The sequence below is a fragment of the Ambystoma mexicanum genome, chromosome 5q, assembly GCF_040938575.1.
Source record: "Ambystoma mexicanum isolate Mex_15411 chromosome 5q, UKY_AmexF1_1, whole genome shotgun sequence".
In the NCBI taxonomy this organism is placed as follows: domain Eukaryota; kingdom Metazoa; phylum Chordata; class Amphibia; order Caudata; family Ambystomatidae; genus Ambystoma; species Ambystoma mexicanum.
The window spans coordinates 1,308,183,965-1,308,202,168 of NC_090933.1; the positions used below are offsets into that span (position 1 = coordinate 1,308,183,965).

The following is an 18,204-nucleotide window of genomic DNA, read 5'->3' on the forward strand; positions in this document are numbered from 1 at the left end:
CCCCCCATGCATTGTCCCCAGTGATCATTCCATTTACTCCCCTCCACAACCTGGTTAGAATGTCCCTCAAACTCATTGTGATAAATTTGACTGCTTCCTGTCTAATCTGATTTGTCTATTGTATGTTCTTTTGTGATCAAACCAGTATTGTTCCCCCTGGACATAAATAGTAATTTATCAGCAATGTTCGATCCCTCAAGTCTGGCCTATGAACCATCTCCTTAAATCTAAGCCAATTGACAACACAGCGTTTGATGGACATTCTTCATTTTTGGCATTACATTTTGTCCTAAACGCTTTAAATTGTAAGAAAACCACCATGAGGAATGTAAAGGTCAAACAGGAGTGCTGAACAATATGTTCTCCAAAATAACGTTTATAGAACGATATAGGTATGCCAACTCTAATGGAAGAACATCCCCAACGGTGGAAAGCAAGGGAGGTAGGATCAGTGTACTGGAGTAAGCCCACAGGATGCATCTATCCACAGAAAGAAGGGTATATAAGACCCTGCAGTGTTAACAGATGACTGTCCAATGAAAGAGGCCCAAGGAGCAAGACAAAGCAGGTTGACAACAAGCAAATAGTGGCCACAGAGAATATCAATCCATCTAAAAACTCTAAAAATATGACAAACATCTTGGTAAAGAAAAAAAAAAAAAAGAGGGCTCTTTTAAAAAAAAATAAGTTCATAGTTTGAAATCAAACCTTTACTTGATATATTTACAATCATAATAATTCAAAACATCATTAGACCAACAATAGGACAGTGGAGTTTGAAGGCCACGATAACAATTGAGGGTTGTTCATACATTTCACTAGTATTCCTCCCCCATTTCTAAGACCTTTTAAGAGTGAGGTTAAACACCAGTTGTCATTGCAAATGTAGCTACATAGGCCCCACTGGTTCAAATAGCTTCATGTCTTTGTCCTTAACCTGCAATTTTTACCAATGTGGGTTTATTTACGCTCCAAGACTATTCTTTCAACCGTTGGTCACAAATAACTTGCAAAAAGAGCCAAAGTCAAGGACACTTTCTCCTAATATTAGTAGTGATCAACAGTCTCTTCATTCTAATGTGCGCAGGTTCAATGCAAATTTTCCAAAGAATTGTGTTCTCAGATCCTGTAGTGCCGAGCATTCAAGGACCAAGTGTTGGAGTGTTTCCCTTTTTAAGTTGCAGAGTCTACATGTGAAGTTCCTCTCACTTCTAGACTTTCTCACTTCTAAGATTTCCCTTGTCAGGTACAAGTTCAATCGGAATCACAAACTGGCAAAGGGCTAGATGGTCTGGGAATTTTGCCAGTAAGAGGAAGAGTATCCCTTGCCCTGGTTTCTGGTAATGCTCTGCCATATTTATTTATTTGGATTTGTAGAGTGCACGTCAACCCGGAGGCATCGTGGCGTTTGTTACAGACATATCTTACTTGCATATACATAAGTAATGCATAATTTACAGGAGCATGTATGACATTTGTACAAATTTACAGTGCAATATATTTACATAGGTTAGCGAGTGTCACATTATTGTGCAAGGAAAGAGGTCTTCAGTTTCGTACGAAAAACCGGGAGTGAGTTCTCTGCTCTAATGTCTGCAGGTAGAGCCTTCCAGGACTTGGCAGCAATGTAGGGGAAGATTAGGCCACCGCTTTGGCTTTTTTGATGCCTGGGATATGGAGTAAGTTGGTGTATTGCATCCTGGTGGGACGTGAGGAGGAGGGTTTGGAGATGGTCTCCGATAGGTAGGACGGGGCAGAAAGAGGCATGTTTGTGCGAGGGTGAGAATTTTGAGTGTGATCCGCTCTTTGACCGGGAGCCATTGGGCTGAGTGTCTGGCCTGGGAGATATGCTCTCTTCCTGGGATGCTAAGAGCGGCCCGGAGAGCATTGTTCTGTGTGACTTGTAGTCCGTTTAGGTTTTTTGCTGAAGTGCCTGCTAGGAGGGCATTGCAATAGTCCAGTTTGGCTCCAATGGTTGCTCTGGCTATTGAATGGCGGTTAGGTTTTGAGAGGTATGTCTTGATGGTGTTTATAAGTTTGGTGGTATGCGCAGATGAGGAAGTGATTGCGCTGACTTGTCTGGTCATTGATAGTGAGGAGTCTAAGTATACTCCCAGTGTCTTGACAGCTGTGGATACGGGGATGATGGAGTTGTCAATAGAGAAGTTGGCGTACAGTTTGTCCAGTTTGTCTAGGGTGCTCTGTTGACCTAGTATCATGATTTCAGTCACGTCTCCATTAAGGCAGAGGCCATTAACTGCCATCCAAACCTGGATGATGGAGTAGATCATGTGGAGTGCCTCTGCGTCTTCGTGGTATGATCCTGAGAGAGGTAGAAGTACGTGTGTGTCGTCCGTGTAGTTCGTGTACGTGATAAAATGGAGTCGAGTTTGTCAAAGAGAGGCTAAGTGAACAAGTTGTAAAGTGTGGGTGCAGTGCAGGATCCTTGAGGGACCCCGCAATGGATTGTAGTGGGCGTGGACTTTCATGGCTCTTCCCTTGAGGAAGAAGGTGACCCAGAGAGCGGATTCTTTAAAGAAATTAGCTGAGTGTGAGGTGTGAGTTCAGGGTCTTGTGATCAACCAGATTGAATGCGGCTGAGAGATCTAGGAGGAGCAGTAGGGCTGGCTTGCCCTTATCCATGATTTGGGTGATCTGACTCTTCAGATCCACCAGGGCTGTTTCAGTGCAGTGTCCTTTCCAGAAGCCTGATTGCCTGGTCCCAAGGATGGAGTGGGTATCCAGAAAGTGTTGGATTTGGCAATGTGCGGCCAATAATTTCAAGAGGAATGGCACTGTTATCAAAAAATCAATTGTAGCTATACAATTTACAGCCATCTTTTGCCTCTGTTGTCTGTATCCAATCTAGGTCCAGCAACTTTTTCTTAACCAAGTTTGGATTCCTAATAAGCTCGTCCAAAGTGCAACTAACGCTTTTCAGGTGGGAAATGCAGATCGCCTTACAAGAGTCTAAAAGAGGCTATGATTTTTGCCTCCAATGCTCTTCTCAAGACCATCAACCCATCCTCTTAGCAGTCGAACACTTACTTAGCAGTGCCAAAGATTTCCAAACAGCCACAATGTAAAGTGAGTTTAATCCCAGTTCAACTCTAATAGCTTGAACTGATATTACATTACGGAGTGCCAATACCAGTCTCCAGAAGAGACCCTCCAGAGTTGGCCATAGATTGCAAGGTAAAGCCAGCATTGATATTGATATTTTATTTCCATCGCGCTAATACACAAGGGTTTCAGAGCGCGGCAAGGGAAAGGGAACAGGGGAGAACAAAAACAACGATCTTACTAGGTGCAGTGACATTGAGAACGTGCAAGTGCAGGGTAGAGAGGGATGGGGGAGAAGTGCATGGAAGGGGGAACAAAAAGGAGAGTGCGGAGCGAGAAGGAAAAACAAAAATAATAATAAAATAATAAATAAAAAGGCAGCAAACAATGGGGGTGCATCCAGCAAGTGGCAAGTGCTGGGTTTATGGCAGCAGGCCATGTAGATCTGAAAGTGCAGGAAGAAAAGGGGAGGGCTGTATGGGTACAAATACAGACCCCAGTGCAGGGGGTGGGCCGGAGGTAGTGCGTGAGGGTGGCAAGATGAGCAGGTACCTGGGCCCGGAGGACAGCGGGTGGCCAGGTGCATGGTGCCGAGGGAGAGTAGAATAAACAGGGGAGGAGAAGGCAGAAGCAAAGAGGAAGGTTTTGAGGTGCCTCTGGAACCAGAGATGGTTCTCCTCAAGATTTAGAGCGGCAGGTAGGCTGTTCCAGAGGGAGGCCCCAGCCGAAGACCGAGATCTACCCCTAGCTCGTTTCTTTGAGAAACAACTGACCCTGAGAGAGTAAGAGGTAGAGGAGCAGCGTGCTCGAGATGTGAGGTATTTGCCGATGGATAGCTGAAGGTATGTTGGACCCAGGCCCCAGAAAGCCTTGTGGACAATGCAGATGGTTTTGAATTTAATCCTTGCAACCACTGGGAGCCAATGGAGAGATTTCAGAGCTGGAGCGATACGATCCCAGGGCTTGAGGACAAGGACAAGTCTCGCAGTCCTGTTCTGGATAAGTTGTAAAGGGCAGAGAGTAGAGGCAGGTAGATTAAGAAAGGCTGTTACAATAGTCCAACTTAGAGAGAACCAGAGCTTGGGAGACAGTGAGCTTCTGGAGGAATGAGAGGAAAGGAAGAATACCTCTGAGGAGGTGCAGTAGGATGTTTGACTTTTATACATCAGCGATGTGGGCGGAGAAGGAGAGTGTGGAATCAAAGGTGACACCAAGGTTCTTGGCTTCGCAGGTGGGGATAGGAGGAGGGCCAAGGGAGGCTGGCCAGAGTGAGGGGAAAGGAAGGTGATGGTGTGCCAATGAGGAGGATCTCTGTCTTGCTGGCATTAAGACAAAGATCATTGGCGGCACACCAATCTTGAATGGCAGTTGGGCAATCAGTGATGAGAGAGGTGGAGGTGGTGGCCGAGGGCAGCCTGAAAATGAGTTTTGTCGTCTGCGTAGCACTGCATTGCCTCCACACCATAAGTCAGGATCGCGGTATCCTTTTTGGTGTAGAAGTCAACAACTGATTTTATAATAAACTTGTAATATTTTGCTGAGATCAGACTTGCCTTTGCTGCCAGGGTTTTAACCCTCTTCTGCAGTGTACTTTCATAGTGGCTGTCCGTGTCGCTGTTTCCTATGTTAACTCCAAGATATTTCAGTAAGGCTACCTCAAGAATTTTTTCCCGTTCATGTACCATGCTTTTTTCCCACCTAACCTTCGTCCAAGTGTGAAAACCCTTGACTTTATTACATTAATTTTCAAAGCGTTGGTTTCAATATACCTTCCAGAGCAGTTAGTTGGCGCTGTAACCCAATCCCGGTCTGATCCATGAGTATGAGGTTATCTGCATAGAGGAGGCGATTTATGTCCTCACCCATCGGCCTTGGTGGAAAACTTCCAATGTCTGCAAATGCCATGCCTATGTCTGAGATGAATAGAATAAATATCGCAGGAGCTAACCAGCAGCCCTGTTTTAATCAATTCTCAGTGTTAATTGGATCTGTCAGGTTTCCCTTGGCATACAGTTTTACAGCAACTGATGTTCCCCTATGCAAAGCCTGGATGGGTTCCAAGATGTTATTCCGACAATTCCAACTGTTCAATTTCCTCCACAGTTTATTTCGGTCTACCAGGTCGAAGGCTTGTGCAAGGTCAATTGATCCAAGGAAGATTTGGCCTTTCCCCTTTGTCTTTGCCCTCATTTAAAAAAAGAAAATGTATCAGGAACAGGTTGAGGGCCATACATATACCTCTGACAAATCCTGTTTGCCAGATGTCACAGTGTTTACTGGCCATGGTCCAGTTTGTTAGTTCTTTCAAGATAACCGCTGCAAAAAGCTTACCCATTACATCCAGTGGGTCGATAGGTCGGATCCAAACAACTACTGACCTATCACCCTTCTTGAAGATTGGGACTATCATGAGTGGGTCCATATCTTCGGGATCCTTTTTGATAGGATATGGCATTTATAATGCGCCTATACACAAGTGTTTCAAGGCACGACGTGGCAAGGGAGGGGGAACAGAGGGAAGACATACAACAATCCGACCAGGCCAGGTGTCAGGGGACCTGGGCCCTAGATCAGAGGATGGCCAGGTAACCAGTCCAGTGTCAGTGTCAGCCAGGAAGTCAGCAAGGGAGAAGAGGAGAAAAAGCAGAAGCAGAGAAAGGTTTTGAGGTGCTTCCGGAACCAAAGATGATTCTCCTCAAGTTTTAGGGAGGCAGGAAGGCTGTTCCAGAGGGAGGCTCCAGCCGAAGAAAAATCTACCACTAACTGGTTGCTTGGAGAAGCGACTGACCCTGAGGGAGTTGGAGGCGAATGAGCGAAGAGCTCGAGAAGGAAGGTATTTTGGAAGAGAGAGTTGAAGGTATTGAGGCCCCAGAAGGCCTTTTGGACGATGAAGAGGGTTTTGAACTTAATCTTCGCAGCCACTGGGAGCCAGTGCAGAGATTTCAGTCCTGGAGAGATGCGATACCTGGGCTTGAGGCCAAGGACAAGTCTCACGATCCTGTTTTGGATAAATTGCAGAGGGCGGAGATTAGAAGCAAGCAGATTTAGAAAGAGGCTATTGCAATAGTCCAGCCTAGAGAGAACCAGAGCTCTGGAGAGATGAGCTTCTGGGGGAAGGAGAGGAAAGGAAGAATACCTCTGAGGAGGTGCAGCTGGTAGTGTGACTTCGAGACGTCAGATGTGAGGAGAGAACGAGAGTGCAGAGTCGAAGATGACCCCAAGGTTTTTACCCTTGCAGGTAGGAGCAGAATGAGGGCTAAGAGGCCGGCCTGAGAGCTACAGGAAAGGAGGGAAAGGATGTACCGATGAGGAGAATCTCAGTCTTGCTGGCATTGAGGCAGTTGCTTTTATGTGTGAGAATAACTCTCCAATAAACATAGCCCACTCTTCAGCGTTATCTTTCACCATTTGGTTGGTTACCCCATCCGGACCAGCGGCCCTTGATTTGCTGGCCTGATGAATTAAGGATAAGATTTCCTCTGCGTCCGTTTTAATGGCCCAGTGGTCGGCCAGATTCGTTGTTACCAATAGTTCAATGTTACCTGAACTTTTAAATAGACCTCTGAAGTGAACGACAGTCTTCGGCCGCTACTGCGTTGGCAAGAGAGGATTCCTGCGAATGGCTCAGAAAGTGGAATGTTTTCCATATTTCCGCAGTGTTCTTGGCGGCAATCATCTTTAACATTTTTTCTGAGTCTTGTATTAACAGTAGTAATTTATGTGGCTTGAGCCAATTTTTGAATTTCTGATTAAGCTTCTTTATTTTGGCCTTTGTGTTTATAGAATTCATTTTTGCCAATTTTCTCACTTCCTTTTGGAGCAGTTTTTCCCTGGTCGCAACCTCTGCCTCGTAACGGTCGCTTGAAAAATGTTTTAACAGTCCCCAGATTTCTTTCTGCAAATGCCAAAGGACTGACGAGTATTGCTTTTGTTTACGGTGTCGAAGGTCTTGTTCCGCCAATAAATTCACCCTCAGGGCTTCGGTCAAACTATTTATTTTTGCTGGAGCTATTCATAGCCTAGTACCTCTGGAATTAATTTCGATCTTCTGAGTCGATTTGGAGAAGCTAATATGTGATCAAAAAGGGGCTCTAGGAAATTCCTACATCTTGCAAAGATTGAGCGTCACCCAAAATGACCAAAGACAAAGGATCCACGGAAGAATGGGGCTAATGAAGATGAGGGGACTACCTTCAGGGGATAAAGAAAAACAAAATAAAATGAGGGAGAGGAATCCTACAGCTCCATAATACATGACATGCTACCAATGGTGAAAGAAGCAGTGGAAGAGGATTTGAATTCAAGTCTACCCTCCACTGATACTGAGGTAGAGATCGTAGGAGAGAAATCTGAATTGGAGCCGACTAGAACAAAGCAGCAAAGCCCCTCACCCCCGGTCTTACAATTAGCCCAATGAGGGCAAGTACACAACTTATTTTCTGACCTTGGTTGAGATGAGTTGGCCAAAAATGGCTCCAGAGACTTTTGCATTAATAAGGAGGGTTTCTTAATCCCGGAAGTGAAAAGGAGTTCTGGTTCATGGTCTGCACAGCCCAATAAGAGCACACTAAATTGGCTGAAAGTCATAACCCTCCTTACGTTCTTTTGGAGCGTGTGTTCAAGAGAACACATGGTAATCCCAAATAGGAAAAACTACTATAGCTATTCAAAGAAATTCCTAGACTCCGTATAATAACAAACACGTTTAATTTGTTTAGGAAAACAGAACTGTTCTCATCATGGTACATTTCTATTTGAAATTGACAACCTCCCTTTTAATGGGGGAGGCACATCCTTTTCTTACCCTGGGCTATGATATTTGCAGGCCACAGGAGTAAGATCAGAAACAGCGGGAGGAGCGGGCTCTGATAGAAATTCATGTAGGTGAGTGGTGCTACAGCTGATAAACCACCTAATGAAAAACGGGATAGAAGAGATAAATTGGTCAGAGGAAACAGGTGCTCTATATTTACAGCCCAAGAACTCCAACTCAAAGTTATGCCAACCTGTTTGCCACAGGTTGCCACAAAAATGCCTTAAATACAACACAATCAACATTCAATTCTAACTCCAACACTCCACTAAAACAACTATTTGCATACCCCATGGAAGAGAGAGAACTCCCACTTACTGAGCAAAAATTTAACAGAGTAGCTCAGAGTGGATTGTGACATTCTACTACTATTAAATAAACCATAACTGGATGGCTATAAAAATTTCGATTCTGGCCGCCAAAGGAGTTATGCGACGTCCGTTTGGGGGACTAGTCTCAGCTATTGAATCTTTCTGTAATTTAAGTTATGAGCAGCAGGCTTCCTCCCTACGACATGTTGGCAGTAAAACCCTTGTATAAATAATGGTATAAAAAGGAAACATTGGATCACTTAATTATTAATGTGTACATGAATCCTCGTGCAGTAAATCCCATAAAGTTTTGTATGCGTCTTTTGGATATTTTAGACTCCTAACGTCCAACACAGCTACTCAAAGATTGTTTAGATTTGTTTTTATGCAAAGGGGTAAAAGAATAGAAATAACAAATTATGTGGCTAATGGACACCTGGGTGATGATATTTCAGCTAAAGTTAACTGGCAGAGTGCCTTTAGCCAATCCACTGTTGACTAAATATTCGACACAAAAGAAATAATATGACAACCGCAAATTATTCAAAGTGTCTCCCTCCTCGGTGAGTGTGTATGCCAGTTTATATTTTGGAATAAGACTGGGTTTGTATGAAAGGAATTATTCCATAGTGGATTCTAATTTCAAAGTAAACCGTAAGAAAAAGAGAATTACATGGTCAGATAATGTGATCACAAAATACAATTTTAATAACACTTGGGAAATTAAAAACAACTTCCACCTGAACATAAGGGGGTAGCACCTCCATTTTTGAGAAGCCTGATGCAATAGTGTGCTCATTTAGAAAGGGAAGTACTGTTCCACTTCATGGATGTCACAATTTTGATGAGGGAGTTGCATAAAGAAAGAAAGATTTAAAACAAAATCTTAATAAATTAAGCCAAAGGGCTTCATTACAAGTTTGGTGGTATCCTTCCGGTAATTCCGGCGAGATACCATTACAGGCACCTGGCCTGCTGAATTACCGGCAGATTACTGGTGCCAGTAAGGATATGCCAATCCCCATTACATGGAGTCCCGCCGGTATAACCGACACCAGTAATACCAGTGCCAGAAATAACTGCTGTTTTTTGTGCCGGTGTTGTACCTGCAACGGCAAACTTGTAATGAGGTCAAAAATAAGACCCCATACTCACTGAGACAACAAGAAATACTAAATACAAACATTTTAAAAATGGCTTAAATCTTATAGGATTAGGTTCCAAAATAATTCAGAAGAGATCCTAAATATCCTCATGTCTTATAACAAAAGCTTTTGGGACCTTATCCCGCAAAAAACAAGTCTCCCAAGCTTATATTCAACTCAACCCTACTGGGAAACCCACATGGAAGATTTTTCTTACTAAGGTGTACTCCATCCCGGAGTAAATTGTTCTAGAACAAAATGGGGGAAACCCTAAGTGGTACCTCGACTTTGATAGAGATATAATAAGAGTAATGAGGCAGGCCAACTCCCCTTGAGCCATCGAACCCGTCGAAATACGGATGGCTTTATTTAGATTTGATCCAGAGTATTGGTCTAAGATTCTATTTAGTGCATTTAAGGACATACTGAGGACAAGCAAAACCCCTAAATCATGGAAAAGATCGATTCTAGTCCCAAATTTTAAAAAGTGTAACAGGGACTGTCCCTCCAACTGCAGACCTATTGCCCTTCTTGTTTGTTTATTTTATTTATATCGCACACCTGACCCGGAGGTAATTGGGCGCTAAGGATAGTAATGGTTACAAGGCAATTAGACAATTATGAGGATTAATACAATTTAAACATACAAGGTAAAGTTACAATGGTGGCTATATACAAATTGAACATTATACATATTGTACATTGGGTCAAAGCAGAAGAAGCATTTCAGTCAAAGCAGTCGTATGAGCCGATCACCTAATAGATGGTTCTAACAGGAACTGTTATTTAAGTTTTATTTAGTATCCAGGTGATAGCCTGACTTCTGAAATTGTTAAAGGTCTGAATGGTTTCAATATTCTGTGGGAGAGAGTTCCAAAGCTGGGCAGCTAATACTGGGAAGCTGGAACCTCCGGCTCTTTTTAGATTATATCTGTGCACCACCAGACATGGTGTGTTGGAAGATCTGGTGGTTCTATTGGATACCTTCCATGTGAATTTATCTGTGAGGTGGGGGGGGGGGGCTTGGTGGTTAAGCGCTTTATGAGTGAGGCAAATAGTTTTTAGGGCAATTTTGTCCTGTATAGAGAGCCACCTGTGGTGCTTTCTCGTTTCTGATATATGCTCTCTTGGGAATATTCAGCGCAGCTCTGAGCGCGTTATTTTGCATAATTTGAAGTTTGTTTAAGATGGTTTTGTTCGCTCCTAGATAAAGACTGTTGCAATAATCCAATTTGGATTGTATGAGCGCTCTCGCCAGAGTAATGCAGCTAGAGGGGGATAGAGGTCTGCAGGCTCTGATCGACTTGCCAGTGTAGGCTGTGGCCGAAGATGTCATGTTGATGTGCTTAGTTAGGTTAGACTGGGCATCAAAGTAGAAACCTAGAGTTTTTACATGTTTGGCAATGGGTATACTGTTCCCATCAATGACTATATTTGTATAGTTGTTAGATGATCCGACTAGGAGTAATTCGGTCTTATCATTCAGGCAGAGGCCATGTGTGGCCATCCATGCCTGAATGATGATGTAGACTTTATTAATCTGCGCGACATCTATATCATAGGTTCCTGAGAGGGGTAGGAGTATCAGGGTGTCATCCGCATAATTTGTGTAGGTGACACCCAGACAGTCCAATTTGTCAAATAGTGGCTTTGTAAAAATGTTGTACAAAGTGGGTGAAACGCAGGATCCTTGAGGGACTCCGCAGGTGATGGGGATAGGGTCAGCAGCTGCTGAGGGTGAGAACACGCGCATGGTTCTGTTTGCGAGGAAAGATTGGATCCAGGCAACTGCAGAACTGGAGAAATGGGCCGCTGAGGATGGGTGGTTGCAAAGTATGGAGTGATCCACCAGATCAAAAGCCGCAGAAAGGTCGAGTAGAAGTAGGATGGCCATCTTTCCTTTATCTTTTAATTCATCAATCTGGCTTTTGAGGTTAAGTGCCATTTCTGTTCCTTGCCGAGGTCTGAAGCCAGATTGACGGGCGCCGAGTAGTTTGTGAGCTTCCAGATAATCTTGTATCTGCAAGTAGGCTATTCTGTCCAGGATTTTCAATAGAAAGGGGACTGTCGTAATTGGTCTATAGTTGGTGGGTATAGCCGGGTCAAGGGTTTGTTTTTTTAATAGTGGTAGAACCCAGGACTGTTTGAGGTTACTTGGGACGGAATTGTTAGAGAAGGAAGAGTTTACAAGTTTAGTGATAAATGGGGCAAGATCTCTGGCTGCATCTTTTATAATCTGTGCAGGGCAACTGTCGCCCTGGCAGTTTGACGGTTTAAGAGACGCAATGATTTTATGGACTTCAGGAATGGTGACTTTTTTGAATGAGAAACCTGAGTTAGTGTGAGAGGTAGGGGTAGGAGCTAGTGTAATGACTGTTCGTTGATTCAGTTAGTACACAATTTTTCTCAATTATCCTAATGAATCTAAACAAATGGACTCATGATTAACAAATTGATGACATGAATCAATCCAGCTTTAGAAGGGGACAGGACACCTATCTGAATACCTTTATACTTTCCCACATGCAACAAGCAAACACTTCCGTTCAACCACTATAGGTTGCCTTTAAAGATTATTCCAAGCTTTTGAAAGGGTCAATAGGGAAAGGCTATGGCTGTAAATTAGATCTATAGGGTGCCCATTACATTTGATCATAATACTGAGGCACTTAAACAAACAGTGACAGCAATTAAAGTCCTTAAACTCAAAGGGTGAACTGAGAGCCTATACCATCCTATAGAGGCCTCCGCCAGGGATGCATTTAGCACCCAGACCTATATATCACTTTTAGGAACAGTGTTGCTTTCTAGTGCCTCTTATCCACCGAAGCTGTGCCATTTGCATAGCCCTCAAAGGTCCTACACGGATTACATAATATTAATGTACCAAACAGCAATAGGTCTTCAACGGTCCTTGAATGTTGTCTCCAGCTATACTAATGAGGTGGATCTGGAATTGAATCATTTTTGGTCCAAAAAAGGGCAAGACAGGAGACTGTGCCTGCTATATTACAACACTAAACTAGTACAGGTCAACAACTGTAAGTACCTGGGTAGTAATAATTATCAATTATCTTGGACTCAGGGGGCGCTGAACAAAGATTTGGTGCTGAAAAGTAGACCTTTAATTTCTCAAATGAAGAAAATTGACAATAGGTATGCAAAGTTCTGTGTTGCCCCTTGTCACATTTTATAAAGGTATGGTTGTTCCCATCATGGTGTATGGAGCAGAGTCTAAATTGCAAAGAATTCAATGGGGTAAACTAAAAGGGAAGATCTGGAAAGTTGTCTTAGGTTTACCCAAGGGTGTCCCGATCCAATGCATTGGTTTTGAAATGACTGAACTCAATGGAGAGGCCAAAGTTTTCTAGATATTATGGGAGGATACAGAAGCCAAAATCGTCTAAGATCTATCATCTGCCCCCACCATTATAATAAACGCATAAAGCACTTTCCAAGTTATATGGATATTGTTAAATATATGGAGATTGAGGACATCAGGAACTCTAAGTGGTAATCCAATTTCACTATGCATAGCAACAATTCATTTGATAAATGTTTGAACTAAATGATATTCAACTCTTCCTGCTTCTGTAAGATAAGGTGATATACTTGTATATGTGGCTTTATAATATGTTCATGGATAATTTTCTACGGAATTAAATGAATTTTCATTAATTGTGAAAGGTTTCTTAAACCAAATCACTCAAAAATATAATGTATATATTCACTGGAAAAATGTGGAATACCGAGTCATCTGCTCGGTCCCTCATACTGACCAATGTTGTGTATTGGCATGTGGGCAGTGGACGATGAATACACACTGTTCCTAAAGAACGCCTTATACGGTTTATTTCCTTTTTAAAATAAGGGCATATTATATAACTTTCTGGTCCATGAGGGTCAGAACATGCCTCAGGGAGCTGCTGTACACCCTTAACTAGTTACATTGCTCCTTTTATTTTATTTTTTAAAAGAAGGGCTGCTTGATGAATTTTCACAAAACTATGTAAGGTGTAACCAGATGCCGACTTCTCACACAAGTTTGGCGTCAATCCACTTCCAGCTTCTACGTAGATGAGAACAAGTAGTCCATAAGGATTTGAATGAGACATGCAAATTTTGAGAAGCCCTCCTTACAACTTTTATATATTACTTTTGGAATGTGTTTTGCAGTATTTGACAAATGATGCATTGTATTAGAAACTGAAAAAGAGCTCTTCCTATATGCTGTCTAACTTAACCATAACTAGAAAGTTGAAATTAAAACTTCTAATTAACATTATACAGAAAGATCTAGAATATCCATTCTGGAATAAATACAAAATGTAATCGGGCAAACTGGAAAACTATTCCAAAAAAGACCCCACTGATATGCAGATATATTCCACTGTTTAGGATTAATAAAGAGCTCATGGTGGTTGATCCCAACATGCAAACTAGGTGGCACTGTAGTATTCACTCTTGGCAAAGGGGATTTGAAGGATTGTAGAACCCCTTTTGGCATAGCTGTAGTAGTATGACCTCTGGAGAAATAACTTAAGAGTAATGTACCATCATGGCAGGAGCGCTCCCACCGCCTTCAGAAACAAAGAAATAATGGAAAAGGATATGAGAAACATAGGAACAGAGACAAAGCTATTGTTGAATGGATGCCCTACACTGATTCAGAAAAGTAGTAGTGTTGCTTACCTGACAAGGAGCGGGTGAGAGTCTTGGCCTTCACAAGTCTTCTCTCTCTGCACCACCTGTTCACATCCTTGTAAGAGTAAAGCTTAAGGAACAGAATGGTATAAATACTCAGTGCAAACACAGCTCCAACTGTGGGAGAAAAAAACGATAATATACTCAGAAAACAGCTGACACATCTAATGAAGAAATTGTACCAATACTCATTAATACAGACTACGCATCCTAAACAGACATCTGCACAAAAGGTAATGGGGGGAGGGTAAGTAAGCAATGGAAGTTGGTAAAAATATCAAACACTTAACAAAAATGAGTGGCAAAGTTGAGTTTAGAGACAAAGCTTAATTGTATTACTTAGCAGTTTTCATGTTATAATTGGTAAGAAACAGCTCTCTGAAATAGTCATTTTTAACCATAGAGACTCATATCGGAACCGTTCGAATGTGTCAAACCAGAACAGTTTTACACTAGTGTGTCATGGAACCAAGAAATAAAGAATACAAGGTATAAATTGAAAATACAACTGAACACCTTCTTTCGTACAGGAGACCACTGTAAGAGCCATTGTGAGAACCTTCAGAGCCCTTGCAAAGAGGTTCGTTCCATGCTGTAAAATTTAGCAGTGAAGTTAGAAGATTTTTCAGGAGACTGTTTAAGTCCTGTTTTATCATAACCTATCCAATGTCCATTTATTTTACTCTCCAAATGTGCTGTATAATCTTCAATTTTTCACAAGTTGTTCTATTTATGTATTTATTTTAACAATGCTTAAATAGCGCTTTTAGCCATAGCACTAAACAAAAACAGTACACAGATAGCGCAATGACAGATAAGCGACAGTTCAAATGACAACTGAGAAAAAAATAATAGTTTAGGAAAAAGCAGCCTGTAAGAAATATAACTTGAGGTGCTTTTTTAAACTAACAAGAGTGACAATGAATATTCAGAAGTAGAACGATCCATAATTTTAGGGCAAGAAATTGATATGAAAAAATGAAGGTGGACGGGGGACAGGCTGAATAATTTGTGAAGCGGATTGAATGTCTCTAGTACGTTGATCAAATAAAAAAATGATGGAAGTGGCAAGAGCATGGATACTTTTGAATACCAAAGACATTGATATAAATAACTTTAACTGGAAGCCATTGAAGGCAACCCAGATAAATGGAACATTTGAAGAAAAAGGTAGGCCAATAGAATCCACACTGCAAAGTGTAAAATAGAGATAAGAGGATAAAGAGCATAGTTAGGAAGACCCACATACATATAGAGAATAGTAGAGGTGAGACATGAACATAGTTTGCAAGCAAGTGAAGAAATGTGTTAATATTAACAAAATGAAAACGGAAAGATGGCATTATAGCAACGATTTGGGCCTGCAAAAATAAAACGTACATTGTGCGATTCTTGAGCAATAGGAAGACGAAGAGATCAAGGAAAGAGGAAAGAATAGAATTTCATTTTTTAATCATTAAGACTAAGAAAATGGGACAACCAAGATTTAACTCTGAAAGCACATGAGGAAATTTGATGGTTAATAGTCTAATTAAAAGAGGGAAACAAGAGCAGAGTGTGTATCCGCAGAAAGAGGGACCTAAAAACCATGATCTGAAATGAGAGGCCAAGGATGAAGTATAAAGCGTAAATACAATTTGGTCCTAAAACAAAGTCCTGAGGAACACCATAGGGAAGAGACAGAGGGGAAGAACCCTTCTAAGAAATAGCAAAAGAATGATAAAAGAAAAATAAAACGATTGACAAGCAATACCCAAAAGACCCATAAAGAAATCTCATGCAACACCAGCAGCTACTGATCTTTTTGGCTCATCTAGGGAGAAAGTCCCTTCTAGAATCTGTTGACGTTTTCATCCTGCAGGAAACCTGGTGTACAAAAAACAATTTTCATCAACGGTTTCTCTATTCCTTCCCATAATGCAACCACCTCTAAACAAAGCTAGTGGCAGCCTTGCTATTGGGGCTAAGTCTCATTTATCATTGACAGTCTCGGCATGATAGCTCAGGGACAATGTGCTCGCCCTGGAAGCAAAACATGGAGAAACACAGGTTCAACCCACTATCCCAAGCAAGCTTTTGAAATGTAGAGCTCAATTCAAATAGTGAATGCTCTATCCTAAGCAAGCTTTTAGAAATGTAGCCATTACGCTCACCTGGTATCCACGGGCACACCACCCAACCCTGGTTAGATGATTTGCACTCTCGAAACCCTCTCCCGGTCCCTTGGTAAGGCCTCTGATTAAAGATGGGTCTTAATATTGTAAAAGGTGGATTCTCTGTCCTGCTCCTCGTGGCAGGGGAGTGTAGAGGTGGGGGGCGAGCAGCGACCAAGTTACTTCACTGGTGCAAGTCCCCTGTGGGAATCCAGGCCTGCTGCGACTCCGTAGGTTTGCTGCTTTACAGTCTTTATATGCAGTTCTTATGTTCCTCTTAGTTCAAATAATAATGTGTTGCTTTTTTACTTTTAGGTATGGAAAGGTATTTTGGTGTTGTCATGCAGTTTGAAGATGAGCATGGGCCAGTAGGCGAAAGTGCGCGATGCTGTCCAGTGAGTAATGCGCGACAGGTTGCAATGTTACTCGCCGAGCGCTGTAATGTTCCAGCAATGATACTGACCAGGAGATGACTACCCAAGTAAGAATTTTGTAGCGCTTACTAATGCGGTCTTGCTTTCTCCTCTTGTCAGGTTATGGTATTCCAGGATGCATGCGGTGCCGGATGATGGCGTTCGTACCTTCAGGGGAGTGGAACTGAAGTCAGGATACTGTTCCAGGATAGATATATAGATATATATAGATATATAGATATGGGATACATTACTCACCGTAATCATATTTCTGATGCTTGTATCTGCTTAGATTCACATGCTGTGCATAGGCCGACATCTAGTGGAAGCTGCGGAGTATTACAGTTTGTTTTTCGAAGTCGAAAAATGGGCGTCGACACACGGCGTGCCAGTAATACTATCCCTAGTGTGACGTCCCCTGTACCCATGATCCCTCACGCGTCTAGGATCCCCAGATTGTGTTTTTCCTGACATGAGGTAGCATGAGGAGTAGCGTGAGTACAGATAGTCCAAGCAGATAGAAAGGTAAGACTACAAGCAACCATGCGCCTTCTCTCGGAGGGGAGGAAGGGTGGGTCGCATGTGAATCTAAGCAGATACAAGCATCAGAAATATGATTACGGTGAGTAATGTATCCCTTCTGAGGCTTGTGGAATCTGCTTAGATCACATGCTGTGCATAGATTAGCGAGCAGTACCAGAAGAAGGAGGTGGGATGTGAGAAGGGTCATGAGCAAACAGGTGTCTTAGAACCGCTTGTCCCACTTGTGTATCTGCCTTGGAATGAGTGTCAATGCAGTAATGCTGAGTAAAAGTGTGAATAGAGCTCCAAGTAGCTGCTTTGCAAATGGTGTCAAGGGGAACATTTGCAATGAAAGCCAGAGTGGCCCCAATGCCTCTGGTAGAGTGGGCCCTTGGCGTAAAAGGCAGAGTTTTTTCAGAAAGAGAGTAACACAGCTGTATACAGTTGATAATCCACTTTGAGATAGCGCCCTTAGAGACGCGATCCCCCTCTCTGCCTGTAGCTACGGAGACAAACAGTTGATCTGTTTTCCTTAGCGGTCTGGTTTTATTTACATAGTATAAGACCGCCCTACGCACATCTAGGGTGTGTAGTTTCACCTCAGCTGAGCTTTGTGGGTTTTGGAAGAAAGCCGGAAGCTCGATGGACTGGTTTACATGGAACTTGGATATGAATTTTGGTGAGAATCTAGGGTGTGTGCGTAAAACCAGTTTGTCCTTGTGGATAGTAAAGAAAGGATCTTGCACTGACAGAGCCTGAATTTCACTAACCCTTCTTATGGAGGTAATGGCTACTAAGAAGGCCGTTTTATAAGTCAGGTGTTTGAGACTACTTTTATGCATGGGTTCGAAGGGGGGCCCCATGAGCTTAGATAGCACCACATTGAGATCCCATCCTGGCGGTGGGTTCGAGATAGGAGGGTGAAGTCTCTTTACTCCTTCCATGAAGGCTTTAACCACTGGTACTTTCCACCACGAAACCTTGTTATGGGATGTGGTGTAGGCTGAGAGGGCTGCCAGGTGTACTTTCAGAGAGTTAAAAACCAACCCTGCATCCAGCAGGTGGAGCATGTATGTTACA

The 18,204-nt window shown here is 42.5% G+C and overlaps 1 protein-coding gene across 1 annotated transcript in view; it reads right to left on the minus strand.

Moving 5' to 3' along the window:
* Positions 1 to 18,204, minus strand: part of DGAT1 (diacylglycerol O-acyltransferase 1) — a 1,493,476-nt gene that overhangs the window by 792,178 nt on the left and 683,094 nt on the right. Inside the window, exon 7 of the mRNA XM_069621909.1 lies at positions 14,025 to 14,153. Within this exon, the coding sequence (XP_069478010.1) occupies positions 14,025 to 14,153 (129 nt within the window). The remainder of the gene's footprint in view (positions 1 to 14,024; positions 14,154 to 18,204) is intronic.